General features: G+C 37.0%; 1 protein-coding gene across 5 annotated transcripts in view; it reads left to right on the plus strand.

Annotated features, from left to right (window-relative positions):
• The window catches only part of NELL1 (neural EGFL like 1), a 324,035-nt gene that overhangs the window by 77,669 nt on the left and 225,142 nt on the right, over window positions 1–21,224 (plus strand). For all 5 annotated transcript variants that reach the window (XM_086894121.1, XM_086894124.1, XM_086894122.1 and 2 more), the window contains exons 10-12: window positions 950–1,023; window positions 7,872–7,971; window positions 16,657–16,785. In XM_086894121.1, coding sequence (XP_086750247.1) covers window positions 950–1,023; window positions 7,872–7,971; window positions 16,657–16,785 — 303 coding nt within the window. The remainder of the gene's footprint in view (window positions 1–949; window positions 1,024–7,871; window positions 7,972–16,656; window positions 16,786–21,224) is intronic.

Below are 21,224 nucleotides of genomic sequence, written 5' to 3' on the forward strand. Positions count from 1 at the left end.
TTGATCTGGTTTGTAATGAAGGCCGCTTTTTTATAGTGGGTACTTGATTTGTGTGAGATTGAAACAGTATAGCTGTTCTCTCTAATTGATGGATTTACTGTCCTTCTCTGGAATTGGAATTTAGACATGTTGTTGCATGGGGACTGTGATTGACCAAGCTGTTTGCTGCTGTGGCCCTGATGAAGGTTGCCTTCTTCATGGTGGCAGTAGTCCCAAACTAGGTGACTTTGCCGTGAAGTGAATGAGGAATGATCATGTTCCAGTCTGTTGGTTCATTTGTGGTGCCACTTACCTTTGGTACAAGGGTCAAAACGTCAGACAAGAATTTTGCAGTAGGAGTTCTCAGTTTCCTAGGAAAATCTGCCTATTTCATATGTGCTTGAAGAATATTTTCTTGAAATATATTTTTGCGGTTTGTTGATTCAGTACAGTCATTCACTGCATCTAATCTGTTTGTGGAGTCCTCCTTCAAGTTGAAGAGTCCACCTTTGTGCCCATAAAAAAAGCGAAGGCTTAATTGAAATCTGTGTTACATTATTCTTGTGATGAACTGCCCACTAATAAATGTCTCCAGTTCTTGAAGTGAGTCATGAGGACCTCTAGTAACAAATACTGTAGCTACTATACATGATGTCAATAGTGAAAATATTTTCTATTGAATGATAGGTTAGTCCGGGACATGTTTTATGCTCCCATTCCCTCTCTTTAGTTTGGATCAGGAGGCTACTTTTCTCTTAAAATTAATTTATTGTTTGTTACTTTGTTTGTAATTATATGTGATACTAACTTCTGATGAAAGCAAAATGCGCATTGTATTTTTAATGTATTGATATCTTTTCAGTGTATGTGAATACTGGTTTTACTTCTGTGTTATACCTTGCATTTATTTCCTGCTTAAATACTGATTTAATTAAGTCTTAATCTCCCTCCTTCTTCTCTCAAATTACAGCCAAGTGTATCTACGGAGGCAAAGTGCTGGCAGAAGGTCAACGAATGTTAACCAAGACCTGCAGGGAATGTCGAGTAAGTTTCAGTTGTATAAACCTTTCCTGATTTTAAATGTATCTGTGGTGTTCAGAAGTGACAGTGAAAAGTTAGTGCATTTCTTTAGGCTTCCTTCATGCAAATGTGACCTCTGTTGTCTTGAAAAAGGTGACCTTGAAGTCACTGAAAGCCACAAATACAAAAACAAGGTGGGAATGTGACCTTTGCAGGATAAGAAAAATATGGGCAAAATTATTTGGAAGAATGTTTTCTCTTATCTCTGCTTTTACGAGCTTTAGAAAAAAGTAACAGCCTCTTGAGCAAATTACTTATTTCAGCCAAATTGCTAAAATTTGAAGCAACTTTCTTGTTATATTGTGTGAGTTACTCTGTATTTCCCCTAGTATTGTTCAAACTATATATAGCTCTTCTGATAATTGAGGTGAATTGCTGAGTATTGGAGTAGACTGAGTTCTTTCTTGGCAAATTCATGACGTTTGCACTATGGCAGTTTTTAAGAACACAGGTGAACAGAGGCTGTGTTAGATCTGTTCAGGGAGTGTTGGTGAATGTGAACATTGGAAAAGATTACAGTGATCTGGTTATTGCTGTGCTTGGAGCTGAGTGTGCAGAGTAGCAATTTTATGTTCACTAATAGAAATGGACAATAACTGGTTGCAGTTGTTGTGAAAACAGCTTGTTATGCAGAATTTCTTTGCTATTGTTACTGTTGAGCTGTATGGGGTGCTCAGCACTGCATATGCAAATACGTGGGCAGGACTGTTCCCTTGGAAGGCAAAGATGCCTGTTACTTATAAGATGACATAGAAAGTTTTTTTGAGAGTAGAAGTATGTGTATAAAATAGGAGTACAGGAGTATTTTCACGTTAAAGTGAAACCAGAGAGGCTGATCTGAATTATGTTGGTGGAACTTCTCTGTGCTAGAAATAAGAGTGTTATATTCATCATTAGGACTATGATAATACATTCATGAAGATTAAAAGCAAAAACCAACCATCAAATATCTGTCATTAGGAATGAGTAAAATAATGAAAACAGCTTTTGTATTTTGCTTATTGTTGAAAAGAAAATGATATGGCAATGTTAATTACAGTAACATTGCAGTTGGTATTTGCATCTTAATTGACAGTATTGATAAATATTCAAAATGGCATCTGTGAATGTGACACCATAAAAAAAATGTTCGATGCATGCCTGTCACTAGAGGACACAGAATGACTCACATGTACACTTGCGTGATAGGATAGAAAAAAACCTCCTTTTATTTTTCTGACTTCAGTATTTATAGATTCTCTGCAATGACCAGGGATTGGATAATTAAGTTACCACCTTCCCAGTCACACTGATCACGTGAAATGTCCATCAAGGGACATTATCAGAAGGAATGTGGTAAACACGTTATGTTTATAAAACCTCTATGGGAAAGCAACAGAAGGTATGAAAAACATTCTCAGAAGGCTTGCTTTTCAGGGTGACACATGCCTTCAGAAAAACCCCAACAAACTGAAGTTCTTTCCACAACTGTGCTTCAACAAGATATTAAACCTCACTGGCTGCTAATTATTATATATATGTTCCCCAGCCTCTCTGTGGCTAAGGTCTGCCCTGCCGCAGCTCAGAAAGGGGGGAAGATATTATTAGTAAAAACTATAGGGGCGAAAATAAGGCTCTCTCCTTGCTGAGATGGTATTCCAGCTTTATTCTGGGGATCACGTGGGGAAAGAGGAAGAAAATTGATAACACGCTCCTTTTTGAAGTCAGGGAAAGGGGGGAGGGTTCCAGTCTCACAGCCAATAAGGGAAACTGGGGAGGAAGAGATAAGGGGGGAAGCTAAGATTCTATATTTCAGGGATACATTCTTGGGTTATACCATTTTTCTAAATTCATTACAACAACTGGCCCGGGGAGAGTTTTTAAGAGAGTGTTTGCATCTGTTTCTGTGGGGTGGTGTGTCTCCATACAGGAGGTTCATTCAATATGTCTTCAGCATGACCTCCTAAATCTGACCTACTTGTCTGCGGCCTCAGTTAGGAATGCTCACTAGATGAAGGATGAATGGTGATCAGTCAAACTGTGGCTGTGTCATTGTGTTCTGTCCTGTGTGGACAAGGTGTTGTATGAATAAAGAAGGGACTTTGTCATAGGAGAGGACCATACAAAATTTAATATGGTTTAATTTTCCAGACATGAGAAACTGACATCAAGTTTCAAAAGCTGCTGATCCATGAAGGAATACAGTGGAGGGTACACATCTACTGTCAGTGTAATAGCATTGATAAAGAAGACTTAAAAGTCTTTGTGTCTGTAAAGGTCGATATATTTGTAAGGTAATCTCAAAAAGATGATACTGAAATTTCACATTGAAATTTTTATTTGAAGATAGATTTCTTGTTCTTTGCGTAGATACTGATCCGAACTTAAGAGGCTTTTAACTTCTATTGTTTTTCCATCTATAAAAAATAATATTACTACTGATGGATCCAGCTAGATCAAAGATTTTCTTTATCAGGCTGAGAGACCTTTTTTTTAATTTTTCAAAACTAAGTCAGACTAAAAATACTATTGATGCACATCCTCTTAACCATAAGCACAGATATTATTAATGAAGAACCATTCCCAGCTGGAATCCTGCTCACAAACACTCTTTAGATGAATCTACAATGACAAAATGAGCGCACAGGTATTTCTAAAAATCACAGAACAGTTCAGGTTGGAAGGGACCTCTGGAGTTCATCTTGTCCAGCTGTCCTGCTTGAGCTGGGTTACCTGGGCCCAGTTGCACAGGGATGACATCCAGATGGCTTTTGAATATCTCAAAGGATGGAGTCTGCACATCTTCCCTGGGCATTCTGTGCTGGTGCTTGGGTAGCCTGATGCTGCAAGGGTGTTTCCTGATGTTCAGATAGACCATGCTGTGTTTCAGTTTGTACCCATAGGCCCCTATCCTGTCACTGGGCACTGCTGAGAAGAGCCTGGCTCCATTCCTTCCCTTTGGGAATTGTGTCTGTGGGTTCCCCTCTGAGCCTTCTCCTCTCCAGGCTCAACAGGCCCAGCTCTCTCAGCCTTTCATCCTGTGAGATGCTCCACTGTATTATTTATCCTCGTGGTCCATGGCTCTCCCCAGATCATCTCTCACTTGTGGTGGGAATGCCAGAAAATGCAAGTGTGTATGAGCTTTGGATAACTGCACCTTTCTACATTCAACAAGTGTTTGATTTTTTTTTGTTTGTTGGTTTGTTTAGGGCTTTTTTTATTTTTGGGTATCACCCATGGTGATGTGGGCCATTGAATGTCAATGGAAAGATTTTTGTAACTTTTGCTGGAGTGGGAATTTGATCAGTTGATCGGCTGCCTCTGAATGTCATGATGCCCATTCATAAACAGATGACACGCTTGCCAGGAAAGGGTACAAAAATCTTTGTAATCCTCTTCATTAATGCTGGGAGCAGGCAGTCACAGTGTGCCATGCAAGATGGACAGGGCCCACAGCTTTCAGGAAGGTTGACTAAAAAGTTTTTTGTAGCGATAAGGAATGATGTGCTTCTTAAGAGTGACAACTAAGGCTGCTGTTTGAAACTGTATTCTAAGAGACTGATCAATAACAGCTTGTTGTGTCTTAGGAATGATATTCCCAGATGTGGTGCTCTCACTGAAACCACATCTCTCACTTCCCTGGGTGGGATGGAGAGGAGAGTTGGAGGCACAAAAGGTAAAGATCACAGGTTGAGATAAGAACAATTTACTGGAATCAGCAAGGACATAAGAAAATAAACAGTAACAGCAGCAATAGTAATGACAAAGGGTACAGATGATCGATTCATGGGGAACAATACTCAACTGCTCCCTGTCAACCCCACCAGCCCCACCTCAGAGTGAGGTGGTGTAGAGTAACCACCTGTCCTGTCCATGCCCCTCCTGGTTACTGCAGAGATCAAGCCGGCCCTGTCTGGAACCAGGGCACAGATAAATTCAGACAAGAAAAAAGCCCCACCAAAATAGCCTTATATGAAATCTTGCTATTGATTTTTAAAGCAAATCATGTGAGATGTGCTGTTTGTTCAGATTTTCACTGCATGTCACTGATTAGGCTTACATACTATCCTTTACTTTATGTACTTACCTTGGTAATTACAAGAAATTTAACTATCTTGTTGTAAATTTTTGACTCCAAATCTCATTCTTTGTGGATTGTATGCCACAACTGAAGCTTGATATATTTATTCCAGAAAAAAATATTTTTGACATCTATTTCTGTGACTGCTACATATGTGAATTGAATATAAAAAGAAGTAATTTTTCTAGGGCTGCCTGAAGCAATAATTCTGAAGTGTGAACTCTTCTTACTTACCACAGTGGATGAAATCTGGAATCTGATGATGATAATTCTTATAATTGGATCTGTACTAATTTATAACAAATTGATTTTAACCCAAAGAATACTCAGAAATGTTTTAATTGTTTTAAGACTTAAATACAAATAAGTTTAATTTGTTTTGCCAAGACTAAAAGTCTACAGAAAACTTAAGGAAATAAAATCTTGTTAAATTAATGGAATTCTCAATTTGTGTTCTTTAATCTCCTTGTGAGTCACTAAAGAAGCAGTGAGCTTGGAATAAATTTGTCTTTAGCTTTTTGGCTCATCCTGACACTCATTTGACTTTCATACCATTTCTTGCCATATTTTTCTGGCCAGATTTATTGTCAGTCAACACTTTTTGTCTGTATGCTGACATACTTTACTCTTTCTGCTATAATTGTCCTGTCTGAGCTTAAATAGGCAATTATTTACAGTTACAGCCAGAGCTTGTCTAGCTGGTTGTTTGATAACGTGATAGTAAGTGATGGCCCAGTGTCTGGTTCTTTTATCACTCTTGATCCTGCAGTTGCACAGACAACTGTGGGGGATTCTTCCCGTTCCCTTGTGGAAGTGAGATCAGGAGGAGACCTAATGCCTTCATTAACTTCACTGTTCTTGTGGGCACTTGCTCTGGCGATGTGTGCCCTCCGTGCTGCTGTTTGGAGCTCCATTTTCCTACAAAAAATAAGAAGATGCCTGTGGGGCCTTTTAAGCATTATTTTTCACGACAGCAACTGATGCAACTTGCCAGTGAAGGCAATTGGCCCTGCTTAGCCTTAAGATTGTAATGTCAAGGGCAGTGACAGGCAGCGATTACGGAATGGTCAGATTTGCTTTTCCTGGGTTGGCTGCACTTCTCAGCTGTAAGTCCGACAAGCTGCTGTGCACCTCGGGCACAACATTTGTGCCTTGTAGGCTCAGCAGGCATTCCCTAAGTCTGTAGGGCAGCTCGATTCTGTGAGAGCTCTGTCTGGAGCCTGGTGGGACAGAGCTGAATTGGTGTGGTGAGGTGAAGTGGCAAGGCTAATGACCAGCAAACGTTTTACCTGTGCACCTGAGGCAGTGCTTTGGTGTGGTGTGGCATAGCATTGTGCAGATATGAAAGCAAGCTTCTGCACTGAGGTGTTTCTCTTCATACAGGGTGGACTCAGGTAATTTCAGTATCATCTGTTCAAAGTCACATATCTAGTCCCTCAGATGATGAGTATGATGGCTTTAATGAGGTTTTATCTGTTTTCTGGTATTGGTTTTCCTTTGCTTTCCTAGCCCTAGATATATTTGGATCATATATTTAAACTTGTCTCTGCAGTCATGATAGCTGGAAAATGAAATTTCTTTATTTGAAGCAAGCAGAAATTCTTCTTCCACTCTTTTGTTCTGCCATCTGAGATGTCATGAAAAATATTCTGGGAGGAGTGGGGGACTAGACTGATGTTTAAAAAGTGTTTTGTCAATGTAGCATGCTGCCTGCTTTCTTAGTAGAGTTTCATAGCTTGGAAAATGAGATTACTCGGGTATGGACAGTCCTGTGGGTTAGCTACTGTAGCTCCTACTGAGCAAAAATCCTGGTTCTTAATTTCTGCTCCACTTGTCAGTTCTCAGTGATGGCATAGCTTAACAAGGGATGCTGAACAAGCAAATTATGGTATGAGGGAGGCTGGAGTGGGGGGATAAGGTAAAAGGGGAGACTATTTTGGGACAAGATTTTAAGAAACAACAAACTAAAGTGCTGGAAAGCTGTTTGGTCTGGAGACATTGTGAGGCTCATTTACTGGATGGGAAGAAGATGGAGTAAAATTTGGTGCAAAAATCTCCCCATGAAGGCACTATGTCTATGATTATATAAAGCTTCTACCAACATCTAGACCTCCTAACATGGTTTTATTCTAAATCTAGAAACCAAAATCATAGAAACATCTTTAGCTTGATTTTGCACAGAAGTTTCTATAAGGGTATTTCAAGATGAGCTTTCTTTGAAGGACTTAACTTTGGAAATAAGGTGATCAGTAATTCTAAAGAACAGACTCTTGTAATTGGACATGACAGAACGACACAACAACACTTGAAAATACTGGTCTTGCTGTGTATATTGGAGTTGAATAACTTATCTGTGAAGTATATGGACTATGGAGTAAGAGGAATAAAGCTCAGATTTGCAGAAAGCAGGAAGACTGTCTTTAACCTGGAATTAAATTCTTTAATTTCTTCAAATACTTGAAAAGAAGACAACTATGAGACTACATATTTTGTAAAACTAGAATAGAATTTTAAGCTGAAGTGCCTTGTCTTTTAATAATTTTTTTTATTCTGGGCAGAGAAATGCACAGTAGATTGCTCTAGATTTGATGTTATGATGGAACAAATGAATTTTACTTGCTTCTTGCTAGTTTACCAGTGTTTTTACTGGAGATTACTAGTGCTTTGGATGGAAAAGTATGTAATCCTTGCCACTGCATGTGTTTATGTGTTTTCGTCAATGTAATTTTTTTAAAATGTTGTTTGTTTTCAGAATGGAGTTTTAGTAAAAGTAACAGAGACTTGTCCGCCACTGAACTGCTCAGAAAAAGATCATGTTCTTCCAGAGAACCAGTGTTGCAGTGTTTGTAGAGGTAAGCCAGCTTGGATGCAAGTTGTTGTTTCAAAAGGGAGATACATTGGAAGGAACAATTCCCTTTTAATGAGATATTAAGTACCGCTATAAGCGTGATTCTAAACCCAGTCTATGGTACTCCTTTGGTTAGAAGACTTCCCAGATATAAAGTTGTAATTGTTTTGAATTAGGCAGGCAGAGGGAGAAAAGGAAGAGCTGAGAGAGAAAGGAACCAATATCTCCTAAAAATCCCTATTAAAAGGATGTTGTATTTGAAAAAGAAATAAATTTTGTTGCTTAAACTTGCAACTGCAGTGTTTTGAAAGATTTTTTTTAAGGTCTCTATTATAAAATGGCAAAAACAGCGTTAAGATTCTAGTTTGATGGATATTAGGAGGTTGATTTAGATCTGAGCACTCTCAGAACTAATTTGTGAATTAAGCTGGACAATAAAATAATACCAATGCAAAACAATAATTAAACATTTAACACTAGAGGCCAGTTGTAGGCTGAGTTCTGGTTGTAGGCTGGACCAGACTGAACAGGCAACAACTAAAATCTTAATTGAGTAAATCCCCTTAAATGAGGAATGTGCAAGTATCACTAGAATAAGAAACTCGAACAAGCTTTCTTCTTAAAACATGTTCTAATCAGTGAATTGATCAGATACTAATCATTCCCTATGTTTTGTACCTCTGTTCCCCATCTCTCTCTTGGTGCTGAGTCTCAGCTGGGCTTAAGGGAAGCCTGGTCTCTCAGGACTCACGTCAGCCTTTAGTGATGTACCTCAGAAATTCAAGCAAGAGATGTGCCAAATGAGCATTAGACATTTGCAGTCTTAGATGGTTACTGAGGTCTGCTGGAATATTTGTCTTGCCTGCATATGAATTCCTCCAGTGCCATTGCAGATGCCGATCAAGGGGCTCTGAATCTGTCCCTCTATCAGGAAATATTAATTAGTAAATATGCATGGTTAAATATTTACTTAGGCCTTGAACTTTAAAACACATGTGGTTGCAGGGACCAGCATATTTTGAGACTCCCTGTTGGATGATGGTCTAAGAATATATACATTTTTTTTTTTTAGTGGTTTCTAGAAACATCTGCACCTATTTAAGCAACCAGTAAATGTTGCTTCTCTGCACTTCAGAGGGCTCAATGTATTAGTGATACTTCTTAACAGATGGCCCAGTTTGATGTAGTGCAGTACTGAAAAAAATATATTCATTACTTAAAAGGATTAAAAATATGAAAGTTTCAAAGTTGATAGAAGATAAGTTCCATAATTATTCACCTCCATATTATTGTTAGTAATAAGTACTGTTTTTAGATATTCATCCCCAAACTGGCTTCATTATTTATGATGTAAGATGAATATCTATATTCATATGATGATCTCTAGAAGCAAGGGAAGGAATTGTGTTTTCTCTTTCTAGGAATTCTGGTACATGATGCTTTCAATTTGATGCATTAAACTTTCACTTCAGTTCTGCTTTAGCTGACTGCTAAACAGTACCTCCTCTTTTGTATTTCATCATGGCTTTTTAAAATTCTTTCATAAGTGAGGCCTAAAGATACGATTAATTTTGTCAACTTTACAAAGGCATAAATTCAATTCAGCCCTCCTAAGTTGCTTTTTATATCTTCAAGTAGAATATATGCTGCTTGATACTTTTGCTTCAGTTGCATGCAACCCAAAGTGATAGTATATAGTTTTATCATGTGCTGTTGTTAAAAATGGATATTTATTAAGAATTCCATATTTGGTATGGATTTTATCAAGCAAACAGGTGCTCTCTGATATGGCAAGCAGGGCACAGATTCTGATCCTGTCCTGTGCCAAAATATTGTTTACTGGGAAATGGTAAATTTCTTCTCTTGTTTGCAAAACCAATTTCCTTCAGAGACTATATTCAGCTTCTTTTTTGTCCAAGTCAAAGTAGTAAGTAAGACATATTGTAGTAATTGCTGTCCTGAATAAGCAAAATTATTTGTTGGAAGGTCACATGGATCATTTGCACATCATATACAAATTTCACATTATATGTATGATGATGCAGGTAATTTGTTGCATTAGCCCTTGGCTAAGCCTTAAGTTATTCAACAGAATATTTAGCAAGCATTTACTAGCAATGTTAAATAAGAATATTACTTCTGTGTTAAGTTTTTCAGTGCATGTTAGTGACTGTTAGGTTGTGGACTTTGTAGCAGTTTGTATTGTTTTTAGTATTTGTAGTTGTGAAATCGGAAGCCTTTTACTGAATTTCACTTTCTGTAGAATTCTAGATTATATTTGCTGAACTGGGGAAGGGTGACAGGTTTGCATCTTGTGCTTTTGTAGCTGCAGTAAAGGAATTTCCATGTAATGAAAGGATAAATATGAGGGGATCAACAGAAGGAAAGAAAACTGCAGAGAACTTAAAAATCTTCATGATGCTGTGGTATGAGACTGTACCCTCCTCAGCGATCTCTGTAGTACTTACCACAATAATAGATGAGTGCTCTAGGTTATGCAGGGTAAAACAAAAATCTGTGGTGTTTATGGAGATGGAATTTCTGAGTCAGCAAAGAATATAGTTGAATACTGTTACATAGAGAGTTGGTCCGCTTTCTAGATAGTCATTATTTTTTTGTAAATGGTAGGAATGAGAAAGACAGCAAAGAATGCTTGCTCTTCTTCAGGCTTTCTACATGAGATTGTAGTATAGTAGAAGGTAATAGTATATTGCTAAGAGGCAATTACTAGGTTTCAGGGAAGTGGTTGTGTGAGGTGTACAGCAAGGTGAGAGTAGTATGGAAGAGCTCAGCTTTAAAATGACAATTTATTTTTTGATTTCATGTACTGAATGCATAAATCAACCTCACCACATCTGTATATGGAATCTATCCTTGACTGTTATTTAGAGTACCTCCAGTTTTTCCTTACCATCTCTGTGCTTTAATATAGATGTCTGCTTAAACTATGTGGCCACTTTATACTTTCCAACTGGACAATGTGGTATTATTAAACTGTCTTTTAGGCTTACAGAAAATTTAATTAATTTTCAAGTTTCACAAAGAATTAGGTCACAAAATACATTTTTTACTACTTTTGAGAATCACTCATTTTTCTTACAACATGCCTGCTGTACATTTTTTATAGCTCAGGGACAAATCTAATACAAAAAATAGTGTCATTAAAGTGTTTTATTGTTCCGTTTAGCCGTTTTTCTCCTTGCCAAAGACGGTGTGTAATTTTGAAAGAGTAGATTTTTTTTTCTCCTTTGCATGAGTGATTCAAATACAATTCCATGAGAGAATCTTTTATGTTGTTATGCTCACAATTTTAAATATGTAAAAATAGCCTTAACAGCCTTAGCAACTTCAGATGTGCTCTTCTTAAAAGAAAGAGTGTGATGAAGCAATGAAAGAGTTGTGTTTCTAGAGAAAATCATATGGTGTCCTGCAATAGGGTGGGACTGATGGATTTAGATTGCCTGCTGACACTCATTAGGAGGAAAGGGAAAATTTTATTGATGAGGTGAAGCATACATTTTAGAGCAGGGAACAGGATTCAAATCTACAATCAGTCTTCTGCCACTCTTCTTTGTGCTGCTTTGTTTTATTCTGGGAAGATTTTTAGTCTTTCAGTTAGAGGGTAAGAAGGCTTTTCAGTTTTGCATGTTTCTCATCTCAGCCTTCCTGGCTGTGAAACTGAGATTTGACTCTTCAGAAATTGAATTTTTCCTATTTATTGCTGTGAGGTAGGAGTTATTTCAAGGTTTTAAGTTTATTAAAATTTAATGGCAGCTGATAAATATGAATTAGATTATTTCTAAACATAGTTGTAGCATTACTTAGGATTTAAAAGAGCTTTCTATCTGAAAAAAGAAGAAATCTTTTTATGCTTGTTGGCCTGTGTAGCTACCATTATTCTATTGCACATAGATAAACACTGTATAATAAGCTCTGCATTCATAGAGTAGCTTGAAAGAATGTATGAAGTTGCTGTTTTATGTCAGACCACTGGGTTCTGGGACCACAGTCTCTGAAGGTTTAAAAGCTGCTGTTCAAAGAGCTGCTTTGCACATGACTCATTAAAAACTGATTCAGATCATGGAAAGGCATAATTGGTAATTCAAATTTTAGCACTCTTCTATGACTTTTCCCTCAGATTTACCTTACATATTTATATTGTAATTGTGGGGTTAAATCCTAACAGTAGAAAAGATTTTGAGGTTGAAACTACCTTGGACTTTCGAACATTGCTGGTGCTTTTTAACAGAAGAATTATGACAGTTTTTTTGTTTGTTTTTTTTATATTAAGAAATCTCTCTATGTGAAGCAGTGAAATGAAGATTATCTTGAACAGCAAGAGAACAGAGGTTTTGCAGCTTTTTATGTGAACAGCTGAGGCTATTGCAAGTATAGGAAATGGTACAGAAGTTATAAGGAAACCCTCAGAAACAAGGAGAGGTGCATTACTGTTGGCCATGAAAAAAGTAGAAAGAGATATGGATCTAAAATGTATTGATTGCAGTTGTAGTCTTGAATGAGTTGTTGCATTTTATAATCAATAATTAAGCCAGATTACCAAATATGTTAGGTATGCAAAAAACTGGATGACAGCACAAAACACCTTAGAGTGCTGCTCTACAAAAGCAGCCTCTGGAAACACAACTTTGAAGATGTTGCTTGGAACAATAAGAGCGATGTTCAGGTGTCCCAAAATAGATTAAATTTATAATTTGAGATACCTGACTTGGGGCCACTAAGGCTTAGCCTGTTGTGCAGTTCCTGATGCTGCAGAAGTGATAGTTTTATGGCTGCTAGCATGTGTCTTGTTCTTTTCCTAATTGTCTTAATACGTTTATTAATGGTCATTCTCTAGTCAGAATGAAGGAGTTGAAATTTCTTAAGAAAAATATGGAGCAAACATTTCAGCAGCCTTGATAAAGGAACTGATATCAGAACTGTTATCAGAAATGTTTGGGGAATGAACAGAGGTCATCAGGCCCATCAAAAACCTAAACACACTCTTCAATATTTAGTTCCCCTGCTAGTATCTAAAAATGTTTTGAATGACTTTGAAGGGTTGTTGTGCACATTTATGATTGTGTGTGTATGCACAGGGAAAATGGTTTCTGGCATATGTTCTGAATGCATTCATCTGTAATTTTAATTCATACTTGCCTTGTCATCCATGCTGGCCTGAAATTAGCTAAGATTATCAGAACTATTTAAGATTTTCTGGGGCTTTGTTAAATCCTCTCCAATTGCCTGCTTGCTGAGATGTGATGATTCCATTTTAAGCCGTTCTTATATTTAGAGAGGAGCTGACTGTCTCAGATAAGACTTTGCTGAATATTCTCAATGAATTGTTATTTTGGCTGGGAGATGGGGATGCATGCCCTCTGCTATCTCCCACCCATCTGAGATTTAGGGATCCCACTGCAGTATCAGCAGGTGGTTTGGGCATCTCTGTGAGCATCTTTAAGGAGTCCTGTGATACATTTCACACCAAAGAATTAATCAAAATCAGGTATTTGGCTCCAAAACTCCAGCTGGGGAGAATGGTGACCAATGTCTAAGAAATCCAAGAACCACACTTGATACTCATTTTTTTAGGCTCTTCTGAAGTGCTAAGCTTACATTTTTGCTGCAAAAAAAAAAATAAAAAAGAAAAAAGACCTCTGTAAAAGCCTCTGATCCAAGCAATGATGTGCTTTTTCTGACAGAGGTAGAGTGAACCCTTGCTCTTCTGTTCTATCAGGTATATTTTTTTCCTTCTGGTTAACCTTAAATTACAGTTGTTTTGTAAAAGCTTGGTAACATAAAATGTTGTAGCACCATGAATGCTCTTAACAGGAATGGTTTTCACTATCCACTTACAGAAGTATTGAACAAGTTTGCTGAAATGCTATAGGAAAGTAAAGTAGAGTCATTTCTAGACAGCAGTTTTAAGATAGGAAACAGTGTTTCACAGGTCTGTTGTAATAATAAATACCAAGACAATCTAGAGATGTAGTAGATGTTCTATGATTGTGTATTCCTACTGACAGGAGAAAAATGAGACGTCCTTGAGAGCCTTTATTTTCTCAAGTTACAGAACTGGAGCTACTTTCAAAATTTAATTAAAAAATTAAATATTGAAATAAATTATTAAAATATTTAAACTATTATTTAGATAGAAAAATATATTAAAATATTTATTTGAAAGTTTTAGTTTAATGCTCTTTTAATGGCCTTCAAGCTTGAAAACCTGATTCTGGATGGAGACTTCATATTTGAATTGATAAAGGGAACAAAAGCAATGCAGGTTTTCCTGGAGAATTTTTAAAATACAGGTGACAGCTCTAGTGGCAAAAAATGGATAGGTAGAGTAGCCATCATATCTGCAGATAAATATCAGAGGTGGTAATTAAACAGTGAAGGATTCACAGGGCTGTGATGTGATATTGAAAATTAATCACTAGCTTGTGCTTGGGAAAAAGTGCTGTTAAAGTAGTTGATCTGGGACCTGGGACTTACGAGAGTTAACTCTGAGAAGCCATTGATTTGGCTAATTGTAAGTCTTAAATTCTCTGTGAGCTGATCATAAGGTAGAATGTTGACTCACTGGGATAAAAAGAACCTTGAAACATAGAATTTTGTTGCAGAAAGTTGTGCCAGCAGTCTTGTAACTAAAACATGCTGTGAAAGAAGATGTGTTTTTTACAGTTTTGGATGAGAGGGAAATACAGCTAAGTATGAGCAAAATACCCTGAGACAGAGTAACAAACCATGTGATATTTTCATACTGCCTAGCTTAATATGCTGATATGTTACAGAGGTTCTGACCCAATAATAATCAAATCAAAGGAGAATTACTATTCTAAAGAAGCAGGAAACAGACTAGGATGTCATAGTCTTAGGGGAAACAGTGACAAAGAAAATTTTATAAAACTTACTGTCTCTTGGATGTTATCTGGAATGCCAGTAGAATAGTAATCCTGTGTGGGGAGCATAAACTAGATACTGAAGGGATAAGTTTGAGGAGATGGGTTCCAGTGTTCAGTTTCAATTATTGTTATAAAGGCAATAATGAGAAGTCAAATACTGTGATTGCATAAGTGACTAAAGGCAGTGTGTTGACACCCTATTTTACCAGTCTGAAATGTACCTGGGCTTGAAAAGGCTGGATCTGGAGTACTTGAATTGTTTTTACCAAACTGTGAAATGAGTAAAACCTAGAAGGGATAACTGAAGTTTTCATTAAGGGAATTGGTTCTTCACTAGCTGGCTTACAATGAAAGAAGGAGGCAATTGAGCACAAGGAGGATACCTTGGCTGTGAATAAAATTAATTTGATGTTTAAGTGTAGAATTGGATGTTGACACTGCTAACAGATGTTAACATTTTGAAAAAAAATTACCTCTGAACTCAGCATTAGACGATTAGACACATAAATTTGGAGTGCACTAAACTTGCACATCTGAATGTTAAATCAGTAGACCACTGAAGTGTGTATGTAAAAATACATGAAAGTAGGATATCAAAACAAGGGATATGAACAAAGACCTCAATCTGGCATTTAGATGTTAGAAGTCCAGCTCTTAGCTGTTTTTAGGGGATGTTAGGAAGTTTATGATCAATGAGCTAGGACTTTCAGTTTGCTCCTTTATGACCAGGCACAAGTGGCAGAAACTGCTCTGGTATTCAGATAAGTGCAAGTTGGAATACCAATAGATGATATTATGTCTGGGTTTCTGCTTTTCATCTTTCCAGGACAGAAAATGGAGACAAAATAGGAATTACCAAAATGACTACTTATGTATCTCAGGCAAATAGAAATTGACTCTTGGATATTAATAGAGAAAATCCATAAAACATACATCAGTGGAGGGAGGAAAAAAGATCCTGTTGTCAAATTCTGTAAGTTATTTCTTAACTTCCAATGGAATGCCTTTAGAGGTGAAGTTAAAATTACTTTCACTTTAGAATTAAGCAGAGAAAGATGTTGATGTGTCGCTGAGAAATACTGAAATTTGGAAAGAAAGAACTTCAGCCACTTGTACCTTTACAGAAGGAGGTGGGAAAGTTCATCCTATTTCTAGAAATGACTATACGGAATAAAAAAAACTGTTCACAAAGAAACTACTGAGAATTTGTGTGAAGGAAAAAAGGAGAGATTAATACAAATTCTCCTTGATAAAATATGATGTATGGAATAATTATAAGCTGTAGAAACAATCAAGCTGATTTTTGATGACAGAATTACAAGGCAGTGTATGAGGTTGCTTTGACTACTGGTACAATTTTGTGCATTGTCTCATTTTGCTCTACTAAAGGCACTTGTGGCTATGCAAAATAAGAATTTTGAGGGCTTTTTTTTTATATTACACTTTATTGTCCTTTTGGTGTAAGTTAGCATTGTACTTCCTGATAATCAGAGACTTAATGTTATGTGGGTTCAGTAGAACACTAATGAATTGTCATTGTTTCCTACTTTGGAGTTGTATTTTCTCCTGAACAAAACTATTAATACAAATATCTTTTCAAGGAAAATGTTTTTTCTGAGAATGAATTGATGGAGCAATCCAAAAAGCCTGTATGCACCCATTAGGTTTATAGAGAGAATTTGGAATATAAAATGACAGTTTTTGAGTGATACTGTCAATGTAAATACCTTAATATCTGAACTAAACATGTTTTAAAACCTTGTTGAATGTTCCTTGTGTTTTAGGCCATAACTTCTGCGCAGAGGGACACAGGTGTGGTGAAAATTCAGAGTGCAAAAACTGGAACACAAAAGCTACTTGTGAATGCAAGAATGGTTATCTCTCTGTCCAAGGGGACTCTGCATATTGTGAAGGTAAACAAAATATTCAAAGATCCATTTCCTGAACAGCTTACTCAAAAGCGTAATATGAAATAAATTGTAGGGGAATTAATTTCATTGCAAAGTTCAGTTTCATTTTGATGAATATCACAGGGACCTTTTTTGTGTTCATAAATAGGGATTGAAGGTTACAAGTGGTGCTGGGCCCCCTGTCTGTAGGGTTATTTCATTGTTGCAGTTGTCATGTACACCATGGTCACATGTCACAACAAATTTTAAAACACTGTTTTTCAGACAGTAGCACCTACTTTGTAAAATGTTTTCTAGAGAACAGTGCCTTTATAAGCATTAATTTAGCAAGTGGGAATTCTGCAGGTAAGCAGTAATATGTGAAGGAGTACTGAGGCTCAGATAAAAAATGATGAGCTGCAGTATTTCTGAAGTATTCCTGTGGGACAGGTACTCTACTGAAATGGTTTTCCTGCGATACATAGGAGACCTGAGAAGATTGTAGCTGAGGTAGTTCAGTTCATGTGTTACGTGATCACAGGAATGAATGCAATGGGGTATTACTCTCCTTTTTGTTTCTCAGTGGTTTCTAGAGCTTGTTAAACATAGCTGTGATGTACTTCTTAATAAATAAATAAATTGATGATTCAGTATATACCACATTCCTTCCTGCCTTTGCGTTGTGGGCTGGGTTTTCTTTTTTTTTTTTGATACCCTTGTATATCAGGCTGCGATATTTAACCTTCTGAACATCATAGGAAGTTTTTGAACTATGTTTTTTGAACATAGGAAGTTCAAAAACTTCCTATGATGGTCAGAAGGTTAAATATCGTAAAAAATATTTCCCTAGGTTGTTTTTACAGTAATACTGGTGACGGATGGGGATTTTTTTTTGGATAAGCTGTTAAAATACAGCATAAGAATTGAAATACTGAGGACTAAGGATGTAAGAATAAAAAAAAATACATGCCTGGATTGTGCTTGAATGATCCTGCATTCATGAAAGGGGTTTTTAGTATATGCAAGTGAACAGAATGGCTTGAAATAGCAGATTATAAATGTGCTTGGTATAGTGCAGCTTTAAATCTTATGGTACTTAGTCATTTCTCTACAAACAATAATTTGAATGATCCTTTATATTCACTTTCAGTGACTGGAAAAACAGTTCCTACATGTGTTCTTAAAGGTAGGCAGCAGATATATTGTGTATAGAGAGAAACTTTTATACAGAAATCTGAATAGCTGCTTTATACGTACTATGAGGACTTCTTGGACATCAGAAGACAGGCTGTTTATCAGCTATGATATATAATCTAGTATTATCTGGGGTCTTTTTTTCTGTTTTAAATAATGACAGTGCTTAGTATTTCCATTTATCTAGACTGTCCCTTTTTTCTTCTGTGGAAAAAAAGGAAACATTCTGAGCCAAGCAGTTTTGGAGATATTGGCAGTACATTAGTGGTAGTGATGGTGGAAAAAAGAGCTTTTTAAAAGAAACTAGGAGGAATTGCAACATACCTGGGTCTGTGTTGCATAAATTTTTGGAAAGGCAAATTAAATCCCTGATTTCTGTGTGTGGGTGAAACATGAGGCAATAGAACAAACAGCTGCTTTTGCAGTGGGATTGAGGAGTGTTGCTTTCTGCATTTTATGAAATTATATATTTGCTAGAAGGAGTGTAGTTCTCTGGAGGTTACACAGAAAAGAGGCCCTTAAGCGAGGGGAGCTACAGGCTGACAAATTGATTAGCCAAGAGGTGACTCCTTTCAGCCCTGTGAAGAGCTTCTTTTCATCCTCATAACAGCTTTCTGCAAAATTTCTTTTTATGCCTCTCTAACCTCATTCTTCTTATCTACGTGTTTATTCTGCTAAATAGAATAATTTCATAGTTGGCTGTACAATAGTCTGAAATGCAGTTTGGAACTGTGATTTAAACAAATGAGGACAAAGGCATGTATCTGAAGGTACAGTTTAGCAGGAGGCTGAAATAGTATAGGGGTGGATTTTTTCTATTACTGTTTTGAATTTCTGCGTCTAAGAATTAAATATTCAAAATACCTGAGCAACAGGTAATAAACATGCACAACACCTATGGAAGCAAGGAATCTCTTGTGCTCCTTAATTTGTCTTTGGCTTTGCTATGCCTTTAAACTTAAGACATATGAGATCGCTGTTTCCTTTGAGATTGAAGGTTAAATTCTTTCAAACTCATGGTATGCGCTGGTAAGTGGCACCTTAGTTCAGAGTGCTCCAGATCATTAAGTTGTAGCTTTCCAGATTTCTCCTCTCTTCCAGTGTACTCGAAGTAGCTGTGCACGTGAATTGTGATGTATAGTATTATTTTATCTTACCTATGATTTTACTGTTACTTCTGCTTGCTCTTAATCACACACTTATCCTGCTGGAGTTTGGCATCATTTTCATTTTGTAAGATCTCTGAAGTGTTGTGTTTGAGTCTGCTCTGCTTTTTGATAAGTATTTGTCTCTTTTTTAACTTTGCATATTCACTTTGCATATAATTTTGCACATTTTATATATCAGTACAGTGGAAAAAATAATTAAAAATATTCTAAATTTTATCAGATAATTGGCATCAACAAATATATAAAATAAATAATAAAAGCCTGAGAGGCTTTCAGTATTCATTCTCAGCAACTGCTTTTCAAGTGCTTAGAAGCTTCTTATGTTGAGATGTACATATAAGATAACTACTCACTATATGTATTCCATTGTTGAAATAACATGTATTCAGGGAAGACAATTTCTGAAAGGTAACAAGTAAATGAAGCTTGTGGTGAATGAAGGAGGTAAGTGGAGATTCTCTGTGTTATACAAAAGCATTGTGTTTTACTTAAAACCAGAAAAGTTGGGCTTTTTCTGTTTTTCTGAAATTTGGCTGCTTGTCTTGCATGTGTAAGACATAATTACAGCATTGGTCTTTTAAAAAGAGATGTGTAGAAACATTGCTATTAATCATGTGGTCTGAGGTTTACTTAAAGCTGTGGATAGTCACAAGTGTTGAACCAGTGTCCCTTTATCTCTGTCACATATGCATGGATAGATGCTGGGACTCATGCAAGTGAGCTAGCCAAGTCCAAGGCCTGAGGGACTCAAGCATTCCAGTTGCAGCAGTGTGTGCACACTTGCAGCTCTGGGTTTTCAGGACATGACAGGTGGACACCTGTGCTGAGCACTGGAAGTTGCATGTGTGTTAGTGCCACATGGGGCAGCAGATAGTGGCAAAACCAGGGCCAAAATGGGGAATCCATTTGAGTCAGTCTGATGCTGATTGTTCCAGATGTGTTGTGTGATGTGTGCAGCAGACCTGTAAATACTTATACACTTACACTTATGTACTTCTTCAGAGTTGAGAAACTCCAGTCTGTGATTACTTTGCAAATAATAGGACAGTACTGCAAACTACGAGACAAGAAAGTGTCAGCGCATGATGAGTCTGAAGCTCAGAGATGATAAAGAAAGGACAATTAAGTCTCATCAGCTGAAAGCCAGGCTTGTTGCTAGCTAGCATGATGGTGCTTGCTTTTTAGATGCTAACAGGCAAAGGGCCGTGTCTTCTGAAAAGAAAAATTTCTGCTTGTATTTCACAGTGAAGGGGAGAAGGATAATATTTCTCTGCCACATTTCAGCTCCCCATTCTTTATTACCTTCTTTGCTAGAAAAATTTAGAGCCCCTTTCTACCTGCAGAGTTCTGTTGGTACAAAAGTGATTTTTACCTTGTTGCTGTTGAGATCTGATCTGGTGTGAATACTGCTAAAATCTAAAGTGGGATAGATAGCACAGGACAAATGCACGCTTCCTCGCACTGACAAGAGTGCGTGGAACAAGAAAATCAGTATTAAACTTAGCCATCCTTTATGCCCCCAAGAAACATCTCATAAAAGTGGTACAGTGCCTTACCACAAGTGTCTTGTCATGTTTCACAGCATGTGCTCAGCCAGTGTCACCAAAGAATGTTCTGTGATAACTTGTTACATATGAAAACATTCACTGACTAAAGTGGACCTGCAGGATCATTTTACAACTGTGTAGTTTTCTTTCCCTATGTACTTAAGTTAGGCTTTCTAGGATGATTCTTGTATGACCTGACCCTCACCTTAGTGCTTTTACATCAGCTTAAAGAATGATATTTGTGAAAATTCATTCAATTTTTGAACTAGATAGCATTCTCTAGATGCACACATGACTTTCAGAAGGAACAAGACTCAGTTGCTTTTTCCCTTCTGTGCTCCGAAAATTTTATTGAATCTGTTGTTAACAAATTGCTCATTTCAAAAAAATATCACATAAGCTCTGAAATGCTGGCCAAATTCAGAAAATCTGCCTACTTCATGCTCTGAGGAAGAGTTATGATAATTTTACTGGGCTTGGCAGATTTTGAGAAGATGAAGTAAAGACAAATGAAAGCTTAGGGAGAAGACCGAGTGCTCATTTTCCACTGAGC

The sequence above is a fragment of the Cyanistes caeruleus genome, chromosome 6 (genome assembly GCF_971803275.1).
Source record: "Cyanistes caeruleus chromosome 6, bCyaCae1.hap1.1, whole genome shotgun sequence".
Classification (NCBI taxonomy): Eukaryota; Metazoa; Chordata; class Aves; order Passeriformes; family Paridae; genus Cyanistes; species Cyanistes caeruleus.